The 12,546-nt window shown below is 43.9% G+C and overlaps 1 protein-coding gene across 3 annotated transcripts; it reads left to right on the plus strand.

Moving 5' to 3' along the window:
• The first annotated feature begins 33 nt into the window (after positions 1 to 33).
• Positions 34 to 11,066, plus strand: CHRAC1 (chromatin accessibility complex subunit 1). 3 transcript variants are annotated; one of them, XM_015455230.4, is made up of 3 exons: positions 34 to 221; positions 2,932 to 3,058; positions 10,514 to 11,066. In XM_015455230.4, exons 1-3 carry the CDS (start codon positions 75 to 77, stop codon positions 10,603 to 10,605), a joined length of 366 nt encoding a protein of 121 aa, XP_015310716.1. In that variant the 5' UTR covers positions 34 to 74; the 3' UTR covers positions 10,606 to 11,066. The 3 variants fall into 3 exon arrangements, with proteins under 3 accessions (XP_015310716.1, XP_005564198.1, XP_073855659.1); XM_005564141.5 differs by lacking the exon at positions 10,514 to 11,066 and adding an exon at positions 3,684 to 5,258; XM_073999558.1 differs by lacking the exon at positions 2,932 to 3,058.
• The last annotated feature ends 1,480 nt before the right edge of the window (positions 11,067 to 12,546 follow it).

Here is a 12,546-nt window from a genome sequence, read left to right on the forward strand (position 1 = left end):
CCCACCGGCTGGCCGGCAAGGCAGCCACTTAGCAGTCGGGCCCGCCGGCTGCCGCCCGCGCGAGGGGCGGGAAGATGGCGGACGTGGTCGTGGGCAAAGACAAGTGCGGGGAGCAGCGGCTCATCTCGCTGCCTCTATCCCGCATCCGGGTCATCATGAAGAGCTCCCCCGAGGTGTCCAGCATCAACCAGGAGGCGTTGGTGCTCACAGCCAAGGCCACGGTGAGGGGGTAGGGCGGGGGTGTGAGCCGCCCTTACCCGTCGCGCCCCGCCCCGCCGGGCTCCGGGCACTGCCCATTCCCCTTGGGCCCGCGCGCCGCCGGCTGCCCTTGCTGGGCTCGCGCGCGCCCCGCTGTCCCCGTCCCACGCCGGCGCGCGCCACGGTGCCCCCGCGCCCCTACACTTTCTCGCGCGTCTTCGCCCCGCCCACCCCGCGCCGCTCCCTCCGGTTCCCGAGTTTTTTCGCCCCGCCTACCGCGCGCCTCTCCCGCCCTTTCTCTCCTTCCTTCGCTCCGCCCGCCCCTCCCTTCCTTGTGCACCTTCGCCCCTCCCACCCCACTGTCCTCCCGCCATTTCTCGCGCGCTTCCGTCCGGCAAACCTGTAAACTCCCGCGTTCCTCTGCGTGCCTTTCGTCCCGCCTACCTGTACGCTCCCGTCCTCCCTCGCGTGCGGCTCGCAGTTTCCGGCTCTACCCGTGGGCGTCGGTGTCGAGTGGCGCTTTTCTCGTTAGGTTTTTTTGGGGGCTTTTTCGCCCGAGATTCCCACTCCCGGCGTTCCTTTTCTCGTCACTGGCCTGCTTCGTGCTTTGGGGACCCTGACTCCTCCAATGTCCCGTGGGAGGTGCAGCCAGGCGCTTCACCCGCCACTCGAGGCTTTTTTCCCCGTAGGTGCGGTGCCAGCTCCAGCGGTCCGAGGCTTTCGAGCCCACCCGCCCGCCACACCTGGCCCCTCGTCTTAAGAGGCAGCACATACCGCAACCAGAATTTAAGGAAGTCCAGGGAACTTAGTTTTACAGCCTGTTTAGCATCCTCTTGGGTGCAAAATAGTTAATTTTGTCTTTTTTTAAGAAATTGCGTCTTGATAGTGTTAGGCCAGATGTTTTCCTGTTCTGAAACTGGGCCATGTTTCAGCTACACAGTTAAATGCTTTGGCTTGCCTTGGATTCCATTTTCCAGTCCCTACTTGTAGTTAAGTATATGATGTTCCGACAGTATTGGACTAGAACTAAGGGAAGTGGGAAATTACAGGTTTCTTGCCCGCTTTATATCAGAGCCATGTTTTCCTAGAGCCCAGGGAAATAATTGCATATTCAGCAATTATTGCACCTACGCCACAAACAGCCAGAGGGAAAGTGACCCTGGGGTCATCTGGGGGCATTTGTGTTTTCCTGTACAGTTTCATTCTGTTGGTATTAAGGAATGAGGATTTATGCAGGCACTTCTGATCCCTTATTTTCTGAGATGGAGTTGCCCAGGCTGGAGTGCAGTGGCGTGATCTCGGCTCACTGCAACCTCTGCCTCCCGGGTTCAAGTGATTCTCCTGCCTCAGCCTCCTGAGTAGCTGGGATTACAGGTGCTTGCCATCACACTTGGCTAATTTTTGTACTTTTTGGTAGAGACAGGGTTTCACCATGTTGCCCAAGTTGGTCTTGAACTCCTGACCTCTCGTGATCCGTCTGCCTCAGCCTCCCAAACTGCTGGGATTACAGGCCACCATGCCTGTCTTTCTCATCCCTTATTAACTGAACTAGATGCATTAAAGTCAAAACCTTGAGAAAGGCTCAGTTCAGCCTCTGTAAAAATGAAGACTTGGGCCTGCTATAAGAACTGGGGTGCAGGAGGGAGAAGATGATCAGTTCCGGTTGTTGCATTAGGTCTGAGGATTGTACGTTAGTTTCTAGAATAGAAAAGTTTCGGCAAAATGTGAGTTGTGGTCACTATAGTTGTAGGTGAACCACCTTAGAAACAGTGTATGCAAATAGAAGACTAAAAATGTATTACTGAGCCAAATAGAATTTTTGAATGGCTTTTTGCTTCTTTTCTTTCTTTTTTGAGACAGTCTCGCTCTGTCTCCCAGGCTGGAGTGCAGTGGCGCGATCTCGGCTCACTGCAAGCTCCGCCTCCCGGGTTCACGCCATTCTCCTGCCTCAGCCTACCCAGTAGGTGGGACTACGGGCGTCCGCCACCATGCCCAGCTAATTTTGATTTCGTATTTTTAGTAGAGACGGGGTTTCACCGTGTTAGCCAGGATGGTCTCGATTTCCTGACCTTGTGATCCACCCGCCTCGGCCTCCCAAAGTGCTGGGATTACAGGTGTGAGCCAGCACTGCTGGCCGCTTCTTTTTTTACTCTAGAGGTTGGCCATTAAACAGTTATGATTAATCTTTTTCATAAGTTAGACATCTAAAGCCTCTGGAAAATGCCTGCTTCTCTGCCAGTTTTGATACCGGCTTTGCTTTCTTTCTGACCTCATGTTTTTCTTTTCCCCAGTGATTGATTTCTTTCTTTTCTTTTTTTTTTTTTTTTGAGACGGAGTCTCGCCCAGGCTAGAGTGCTGCAACCTCCAACCTCCACTTCCCAGGTTCAAGCGATTCTCCTGCCTCAGCCTCTCAAGTGGCTGGGATTACAGGCACCTGCCACCATGCCCAGCTAATTTTTTATTTTTAATAGAGATGGGGTTTCACCATGTTGGCCAGTGTGATCTCAAACTCCTGACCTCAACTGATCCGACTGCCTCAGCCTTCCAAAGTGTTGAGCCACCACACCCGGCCTCCGCAGTGATTTCTTGTAATTTAAGAAACCAAGATAATCTGAAGTCTTAATGTAATTTTAAGCCTGATAATAAGGTATCAGCAATGTAATTTTACAAAATTAAGCTCTGTGGTACATTTTCAAAGCACACCTTTTATTTTCCTTTTTCATTTTGTTTTAGGAGCTCTTTGTTCAATGCCTAGCCACCTATTCCTACAGACACGGCAGTGGAAAGGAAAAGAAAGTACTGACTTACAGTGATTTAGCAAACACTGCACAGGAATCAGAAACTTTTCAGTTTCTTGCAGGTACTTAGTCTTTGAAACATTCTGGTTAAAAAATGATTAGTAATCAATAGCTCTTTCCCCACCCCTTGCCTCCCTTCTGCTTTCATGGAATTAGACTTTTTGCTACTCTTTGCAGGCCGCAAAGTGCTATGAGCTGTCACAGGAAGATACTTTTAGTCTTCTCTGTTTGAATGTGTGTGTTATGTGGTCCACCTAGAACAACAGTGAAGCCAACAGCATTCAGAAGATGTTGGTTGGCCGCCTGTGCTGGGCAGTCCTTTACAGGGACCCTTCCTGCCATTGAAGGGAAAACTCAGGGTGGGTCCACATGCCCATAGTTAGAGCTTAAGTCTGCCCTGGGGCTAGCCTAGCCTATCTCAGGTAATCGGGCAGGGTTGCTTATAAAAGCAGCTCATAGAGACACCATGGTTTGTACTCAGTGGAATAATGGAAAGAGGCCTATAGCATTTGTTAGGAGACAATGCTAGTTTCTGTGATATTTTACCCAGAAATGTAGCCTGAATTTCATCTATGTTTTGGAACCTCTTGTAGAGGTCAAAGCAGGAACTAGTACATTTTGAAATGTGCATTGCTGTGTTCATAGTCTACCATAACCAATTGCTGATGTAAGCTTTATGTTTTTAAGATATATTACCAAAGAAGATATTAGCTAGTAAATACCTGAAAATGCTTAAAGAGGAAAAGAGGGAAGAAGATGAGGAGAATGACAATGATAATGAAAGTGACCATGATGAAGCTGAATCCTAAACCAAAAGAGTGCTTTAAAAACCAGCCTGGCGAGGACTGCCCTGGACCCGCTCCACTGTCTATAAGTAAACACAGCACTGCCCGCTTTTAGCGTCTTCACTTCCTCACAGACTTCCAGTGCGTGATATTCTTTCGAGGTATTCTTTCCAGGCCAAGATTGAGCGCCTCATGCACCTGCGCCACAAACAGCCAGAGGGAAAGTGACCCAGACAGCAGTCCCTCCTTGACAGGCCCACCCTGCAGCTCAGGCACCAAGAAAGCAGCCGATGCTGGCAGCCATTGCAGCTCCAAACTGCAGAGGCAAGGCCAATTTTAACTTTTCAATTTACAGTCGATTTTGAAGAACTTCTATGTATCAGTTATGTAAATTCATGTATGTATATTTTGGAATCAGTTCTTATAAACAGCTCGATTCAGTTTTAGCTAAATAGATAGTTTATAGGTCGTATGTTATATTTGAATTTTTGTCTTAAGTTGACTGTTCAGATATTTTTCTACTGTAAAGAAACATACTTTTCTATTAAAGATCTGTACATGTTTTTACAGTAAAATGCTTTATGGAACTAGTTCTAGAGCCCTCTGTGGCTTTAAGGCCTTGCTTACTGCCTGCAAATTTTGAGAAACTTAAAAATAAGCATTCTAACACTTATTCCCACAGAAAAATTCCAAGTCAAATTATCAAATCAAATACAAAAATAAGTCTTACCTCTTGTATAAGCATATTGTACTAAAAAAAAGTTTTGAAACATTTTGTATATTGAAGATCTCTCTCATCTTACTGTTCTTTGCTTTCAATTCCTGGCACTTATTTTTACTGTCTCTAAGAGAAAACCTATCATAAGCCTTTTTTTTTTTTTTAAACCCCACATAGGGTAAATATTTGGTTCCTCTCATTTCATTATCTTTTTTTTTTTTTTTTTTAAAGACAGATTCTTACTCTGTCGCCCAGGCTGGAGTGCAGTGGCGCTATCTCGGCTCACTGCAACTTCCACCTCCCAGGTTCAAGTGATTCTCCTGCCTTATCCTCCCGAGTAGCTGGGATTACAGGCGTGTGCCACCACGCCCAACCTATTTTTGTATTTTTAGTAGAGATGGGGTTCACCATGTTGGCCAGGCTGGTCTCAAACTCCTGACTTCGGGAGTGATCTGCCCGCCTCAGCCTCCCAAAGTGCTGGGATTACAGGCGTGAGCCACCATGCCTGGCCTTCATTATCTCTTTTTTAAAAATAAAAAAGTTTATAATTTACATTCAGTAAAATCACCCTTTTTAGTGTCTAGGCTGTGAATTTTGACAAATGCATAGTTTTGTAACCAATCGATAGGACAGTTCTATCACCCAGGACATTCCCCTGTTCCCTGTACTTAGTCTCTTCTCCTGCACCCTGGCAACTACTGGTGTTTTCTGTCCCTCTTGTTCATTAGCATTTATTTTAAAATAAAATATTTTTAAAAATACTTTTTGGTGTAGAGTTCTGAGTTTTGGCAAATGCAGTCAAGTCACCACCACCACCACCACAATTAACAACTACATCACCCTCTAGAAAATTCCCTTGTGGCCAACTCCTTCCCCACCTTTTACTAAACTAGCAACTGTCAAGCTATTCTGTGTGCCTATAGCAGGTGTCAGCAAATTTTTTTCTGGAAAGGGCCATGCAGTAAATAGTTCAAGCTTTGTGGGCTTTTATAGTCTCTGTTGCTGCTGCTAAACTCAGCTGTTGTAGTACGAAAGCAGCCAGGTAATTAATATATGAAGGAATGCAGGCGGCTGTGTTTCAATCGAGCTTTATTTCTGCAAACTGAAACTTGAATTTTGTGTAATTTTCATGTGTCATGAAATACTATTTTCTCCAACCATTTAATAATGTAAATACTTGTTAGCTTATATGCCATTAAAAAATGGCTGGATTTGGCTTCCAGACCACAGTTTGCTGACCTGTCTTTTCCAGAATGTCATATAAATGGAATCATTCAGTATGTAGCATTTGAGTCTGCAGTTTTGCTGTTTAGCAGAATGCATTTGAGATTCATCTGTGTTGTCACAGGTATCAGCAGTCCATTCCTTTATATTGCTGAGTAGGATTCCATTGTATGGATGTAACTGTTTATCCATTTTCCAGGTATATAGATGGTTTCTAGTTTTGGTGATTGTAATTTTTTTTTTTTTTTTTTTTTTTTGACAGGGTCTCACTCTGTCACCCAGGCTGGAGTGCAGTGGCATGATCATGGCTTACTGCAACTTCCACCTCCTGGGTTCAAGTGGTTGTGTGTCAACCTCCTGAGTAGCTAGGATTACAGGCGTGGCATCACCACACTTAGCTCATTTTTTTGTGCTTTTAGTAGAGGTGGAGTTTCACCATGTTGGCCAGGGTGGTCTCTACTCCTGACATCAAATGATCCGCCCACCTCCGCCTCCCAGTGATGGGATTATAGGCATAAGCCACCACACCTGGCCTTGATGACTACAATTAATAAAGCCCTGTAAGTATTTGTGTACTGGTTTTTGTTTGTTTGTGTTTTCTGCGATGGAGTCTCACAAACTCTGCTGCCCAGGGTGGTGTGCAGTGGTGTGATCTTGGCTCACTGCAACCTCTCCCATCTGGGTTCAAGCCATCCTCCCACCTCAGCCTCCTGAGTAGCTGGGATTACAGGCGCTCACCACCACACCTGGCAAATTTTTGTATTTTTAGTAGAGATGGATTTTCGCCATGTTGGCCATGCTGGTCTCGAACTCCTGAGCTCAATCAAGTGACCTGCCCACCTCAGCCTCCCAAGGCGCTGGGAGCCACTGCGCATGGCCTGTGTACAGGTTTCGTGTGAACATAGGATTTCATTTTACTTGGGTATATGCTTATGAGTGGAATGGGATACAGAAGTTTCTAAGAAACTGCCAAACTGTTTTCCAAAGTGGCTGTGCCATTTTGCAGTCCCACCAGTAGTGAGTTCCAGTGGCTCTGCAGCCTCTACAAAAATTGGTATCAGTTTTTATTGAGTTTTGAGAGATTTATATATTCTTAATACAAGTTATTTGCCTGATAGGAGATTTGCAAACATTTTCTCCCAGCCACTTTTCATTCTCTTAATAGCATCTTTTTTTTTTTTTTCGAGACTGAGTCTTGCTCTTGTCACCCAGGCTGGAGTGCAATGGCACGATCTCAGCTCACTGCAACCTCTGCCTCCCAGGTTCAAGTGATTCTCCTGCCTCAGCCTCTCGAGTAGCTGGGATTACAGGTGCGCACCACCACGCCTGGCTAATTTTTGCATTCTTAGTAGAGACGCGGTTTCACCCTGTTGGCCAGGCTGGTCTTCAACTCCTGACCTCAAGTGATCCACCCACCTCGGCCTCTGAAAGTGCTGGGATTACAGGCATGAGCCACCGCGTCCGGCCTGAAGCATTCTTAAGGCACCATAAGTATTTACAACCCGATCATTCAGGGAACACTTACCCTTTCAGTTCCTCTTTGAACCAGGTGCCAGGTTGTTACAGTAGCTTCCTAACTGGTTCCCTCACGCTGCCTACAGCCTTTCCTCTTTCCAACTTGCATACTGCTGTCAGATCATCAAAACGACTTTATGAAGATGAATCTTTTGCTCCCGGTTGCAAGTGTTAAATCATTACTGCTTCTGGCCATTCAATAAATGGTGGTGAAATAGCGAGAATGTAACAGAGGCCGTATCAAGCGAGTATATTGCTGTAGATGAGTTTCTGTGTATTCTTCCGGTTTGACCAGCATGTCCCAGGGCCACCGGGCACAGAGGTGCTTAGTATACTAAGAATTCTGTAGTAAAGGGTTCTAGATACATTAAAAAAAAGGAAATCTTGATTTTTGTTTAAAAAATAAGACTGTGGAACAAGATAGATCAGAATATTAAGGTTAATTACCTATGTGTTGTGACTAGAGATGATTATCTGAATTTTCACATTTTCTATAACATTGTTCTTAAAATTTGGAAACCTGAAATCAGGACAAAACCTTGGCCTGCCTTAGCAGTGATGTACAGCCTAGGGATTTGCTGCCATTTGGGGCTTTCTTAAGAAAAGGAAAACCCTGGCCGGGTGCAGTGGCTCACGCCTGTCATCCCAGCACTTTGGGAGGCCAAGGTGGGCAGATCACCTGAGGACAGGAGTTCAAGATCAGCCTGGCCAACATGATGAAACCCTGTCTCTACTAAAATACAATAGCCGGGCATGGTGGTGGCACAGGCCCGTAGTCCCAGCTACTCAGGAGGCTTAGGTGGGAGAATCGCTTGAACCCGGGAGGCAGAGGTTACAGTGAGCTGAGATTGCACCACAGCACTCCAGCCTGGGCAACAGAGTGAGGCTCCATCTCAGAAAAAAAAAACAAACCCCTTTTCCTTTCCCAGCACGTCATCTTCTCAGTCTAGACAGCAGCAGAAGTCAAAAACAGCCCAGTCAGGGTGAGGCCACCAGGGATTTGGGAGCAGTGCCAATGTTTGTAAACCTAGCGAGGATACAGTAACAAAGTGGCTGGCTAGGCCGAGAACCAGGACGGTGCCAGCTCAGGTTCCCACACTCAACACAGAACTCAGGACCTTGCTCGTGATGGGCTTAGCTGAATGGCTTCTTCATCCTTTCGCAGCCAACTATCTGAGACACCATGGCTGTTCCCACTCGTCCAACTCATGCCTGTGGTTCTCATCCCCGAAACCCAAATCCTTGGGTAATGCCCAGCTCTGCCAAGTACGTTCTTCAAGGAACAGCCCCGTTTGTGGAACAGGGCTCTGGACTTCCATCCCTGAAGGCATGCTTCTGCCTCGGGAACTGGAATCAACCTGTGCAGAAGGAAGCGCCTAAAGAAGTACGTGAGGAATTGAAGATTTTTGGAAGAGGCAGCTGTAAATAGGAGGACTTTTATTTCATTTTTTGCTGACATACTATGAGGCAAAACAAAATTGACACCATACAAAATAACTTTATAAAATATCATTCACATCATATTTTATCAGATTTACAGCATTCTGTGCATGTTAGGGGTTATGTAAGGAGGTGAAAAAACACTATGCCAAACTTTTAGTATTAGTTTATATACACACAGTAAGAAACAAAACAAGTAACTGTTAGGTTTTCCATGAATTTATTGCAAAAATAGTGCAAACTACTTAACCTAGTAAGCTGTAAAAACAAACTAGAAAGGACCCAGCTAAGCTTAAACACGACAATAGATGCTCAGTTTCTCAGCATTTAGCTTTCTTCACCAGTTTTATCTTGACAATCAAGACCACCCCCCATCTGTTCAGTCTCGGGTGAGTGCTGAGGAAGAGAAATGTGAAGACGGGCTCTCTGGAGAGACCAGAGGCGCGGGCTGCCTGATTTCAGCAACACATTTAGAATCATGCTACTTCCTCAATTGCAATTTTTCTGAGGTCTGTGTTGGGGGGAAAAAAAAAGGTGACATGATTTTTAACCTTGAGCTTAGAAATAAGTTATCCAACCTCTTGATGACATGGAGAAATGAATTAAGAAAGCAGCATGAACAGAAAGGATTCAGAACATTATTGTCTGCTTATAAACATAGTATCCGCCTCCTCGGGTGTATTTGGCTAATGTTCTAATATAGGGCAACCTTCGAGCCAGATATTGCAGCAATTTTTTTTTATTTTTTATTTTTTTAAGGATACTATATCCCTACAAGAGTAATTTTTAAATTTCTTTCAACAGTCTATTGGGGTCCAAAAAGCATATATCTAAACAAAAATAACAAAAGCAAAACAAAATGCTACATGTAAAAGCTAAAGAAATAAAATGCAGCATATTCAGGTTCTTTTTCTTGAGGTACCTATATAAATTTAATCACCTGCCCCAAAGTCCTCTCGTTAGGTTAAAAACACAATGCGTCCTGGGGAGCCAATTGCCCGGCGCGTCTTATTACTGAGAAAGTGCAAGAATGCTGATCATCTTCTGCAGCATACTGAAGGATGATTTACTCTTTACAAAATAGAGCTTAAGTATCAACCTGATGGAAGTTAGAAAATTAAAAACATTTAAGTAGAATCATCTATCTCTCTTTTTATTTTTGAGATCCTGCAGCAAAAAGCCTCCCAAATCAACTTTCAAAGTTCTGCCATTAAGGAATGTTGGTTCTCTTGTAAAATTCAGAGATCTCTTTAAAATAGTAAAACTATAGACTACAGGAAAGATCCCTAATTTTTATTTCTTATTGGTATAAAATCAAATTCTTAAGACTCCAAAATATTGTTACCTCCAAAGAATTAAGTAAAAAAAGATCGCCATAGTAGGAAAAGTCTAGAATTGTAAACTGCCAAATATAAAAGCATGGTAAGTCATCAACCTATCTCATTTTCTTACCTGTCAGAAAGCCTCCCTAACTTACAGGCACACAGGGCCGCTGCTGAATGCAGGCCTCTGCCTCCACATAGCCACGAGCTCTGGCTCGCCCCTTTCTGTCCATGGCCATTAGCACCTCCACCAGGTAGGTCAGGAGAGATGAAATCGACAACAGTCCATTTGCTGCTTATGAAATAAACTCTTAGAAAATGTGCCAGAGGAAGAAGGGGCATGAATGGCTAGAAAAGCAATGATGAGGGTACTTGGGATTTTTTTTCTGGCCGCCCCTTCACTGGCACAGAAAATGAAGTGATAAGCTATAAATATGTGCATAGAGGAGTTTGGACTTTATTGATTGTAAAATGTTAAGTTTGCTCTTGGACATTTTTTTTTTCTTTTCACAGGGGGCAGTCGGGATTATAATACACTGCAGCAGTTGGCTGGGGGAAAGTCTATCAAATTCCATGACCAATTGGACGTTTCTCCCCACTTGTAATATAAATAAAATATGTACTGTTTCATACTGATTTTTTTTTTCAATGCATTGGGGTTCAACATAAAAGGCACAAATAAATAAAAATATCATTAAATAAACGGAAATTACAATTTCAAGTTTCATGTGGAGTTGTATCTCACTGTTTGGTTACTTTTTCCAATTAAATTTGACAGACTTAGTAATAGCACCCAACTGTTTAACTGAGGTAGATCCACATTGTAAAGAAAGCTGGGTCCCCTCCATTTTATCTCTAAATTTGTGATACTTTTATCAAAACACAAAAATCCATTTAAATCATATGCAGAAGCGATGACAGGTGGTACTACCTGAAGAAAGCTTAGAACATGAGCAGGTTTGCAAATAAGACCTACGCCCAAACTGCACTCTCCATCAGCCACACAGAAATCTCAGACTGGAGGGAGAAAAAAAAAAGAAACATTAAAAAAAAATAACAAAAAAAACCCTGAAAAAGTCGCAAGACTTTTAGAACAGGTCTTTTTGACTGTCACAGAAATGCACAATGGTCCATTTTCATCAAGCTATGGCCACAGCCAAGCTAGACAAGAGAGAGAAAGAGAGACAGAGAAACAGAGAGAGAGACAGAGAGAGAGACAGAGAGAGAGAGAGAGACAGAGAGAGAGAGAGAGACAGAGAGAGAGAGACAGAGAGAGAGACAGAGAGAGACAGAGAGACAGAGAGAGACAGAGAGAGAGAGAGAGACAGAGAGAGACAGAGAGACAGAGAGAGAGAGAAACAGAGAGAGACAGAGAGACAGAGAGACAGAGAGGTGGGTCACTGAATGCTTCCCTTTAACTCCAGAAAAAATAACTTGAATTATGATACAGCATCTTGATCTGAACAGTTTACACTCACTCTGCCTAATATTTTTGCATACTCTGAAACTCACAAATTTAACATCTGATTAAGGCTTAATTTAAAGTGGCATTGCCACCTAGCATCATGCAAGCGTGGACATCTTCAAGACACACAGCATGGTATTCAACTAAAGACAATGACATGAAGCCTCAGAATTGTATTTAGCAGGTACTATAATTTTATAATTAATTTTACAATTCATGTAGCAAATGGAAAATCATACAGAGAGGCCAATGTATATAAATAAGAGTTTATACAGAAACTGTCAATTTACAAAACAGCACTGCATGGTTTCTATATTGCAAGCACAAGACATGGTCACATGGTTCCACTGTACAGGTAGAAACACGCTCATAGACAATACATAGAAAGTACCACCTGAAACGAGGCCCTTGGAGCTGCTCAGCTTCTTAGAAAATAGTGAACTTTCAATGGTCGTAATACATTTTGATTCAAAATGTCTTCTAAAATGTTTTCATTGTGGGGGAAAATTAAGAAGGGGCAAAAATCCATCTATGGAACTTTTGAATTCATTTTTGGTTCTTTTTCAATTATTTTATAAAAATAAAATAAAACTAGAAAAATTGATAAAACTAAGGGTTAAAACCCCTCAATATGTATTAGGTAAGTAATCTGAAGTGTACCAGAGGTAAGAAAAAGCTGGATTTAGATACTACATTCTTTTCCTGTATTTAATGAGTAATTAGCCACTTTGCTGCACAGAAACTTATAAATTATTCTCTCAAAACTTTTTTAAAAATAAAAACTTGCCTCTACAGTTACAAAACATGAATTCATACCTTTAACAACTACATTAAAATCCACTATCAAACTCAGGCCCGGAATTTCAACGCAACGCCACCCTCCATACTGTAGGATTTGAGTCGCGCGTGTCTGTCTGGCTTTGACGAGGAACTGGGATTGCCGCCACAGTGCTCCCTCTGCAGCCTGGGCCTCCGCGGAGGGAGAGGCCATTCCTTGCCTTTCAGGATGGTGGGCTGGGGAAGAAAGAGGGGAGGGCCAAGAGGAGCCACCAAGAAGAACTTTCTAGGTATTTAAGAAATA

This window comes from Macaca fascicularis, chromosome 8, assembly GCF_037993035.2.
Source record: "Macaca fascicularis isolate 582-1 chromosome 8, T2T-MFA8v1.1".
In the NCBI taxonomy this organism is placed as follows: Eukaryota; Metazoa; Chordata; class Mammalia; order Primates; family Cercopithecidae; genus Macaca; species Macaca fascicularis.

Coding starts and splice junctions, on each gene's coding strand:
- CHRAC1 (XM_005564141.5), top strand. CDS start 75: ATGGCGGACGTGGTCGTGGGCAAAGACAAGTGCGGGGAGCAGCGGCTC. Junction 222..2,931: donor TGCTCACAGCCAAGGCCACG/GTGAGGGGGTAG, acceptor ATTTTGTTTTAG/GAGCTCTTTGTTCAATGCCT. Junction 3,059..3,683: donor AACTTTTCAGTTTCTTGCAG/GTACTTAGTCTT, acceptor TATGTTTTTAAG/ATATATTACCAAAGAAGATA.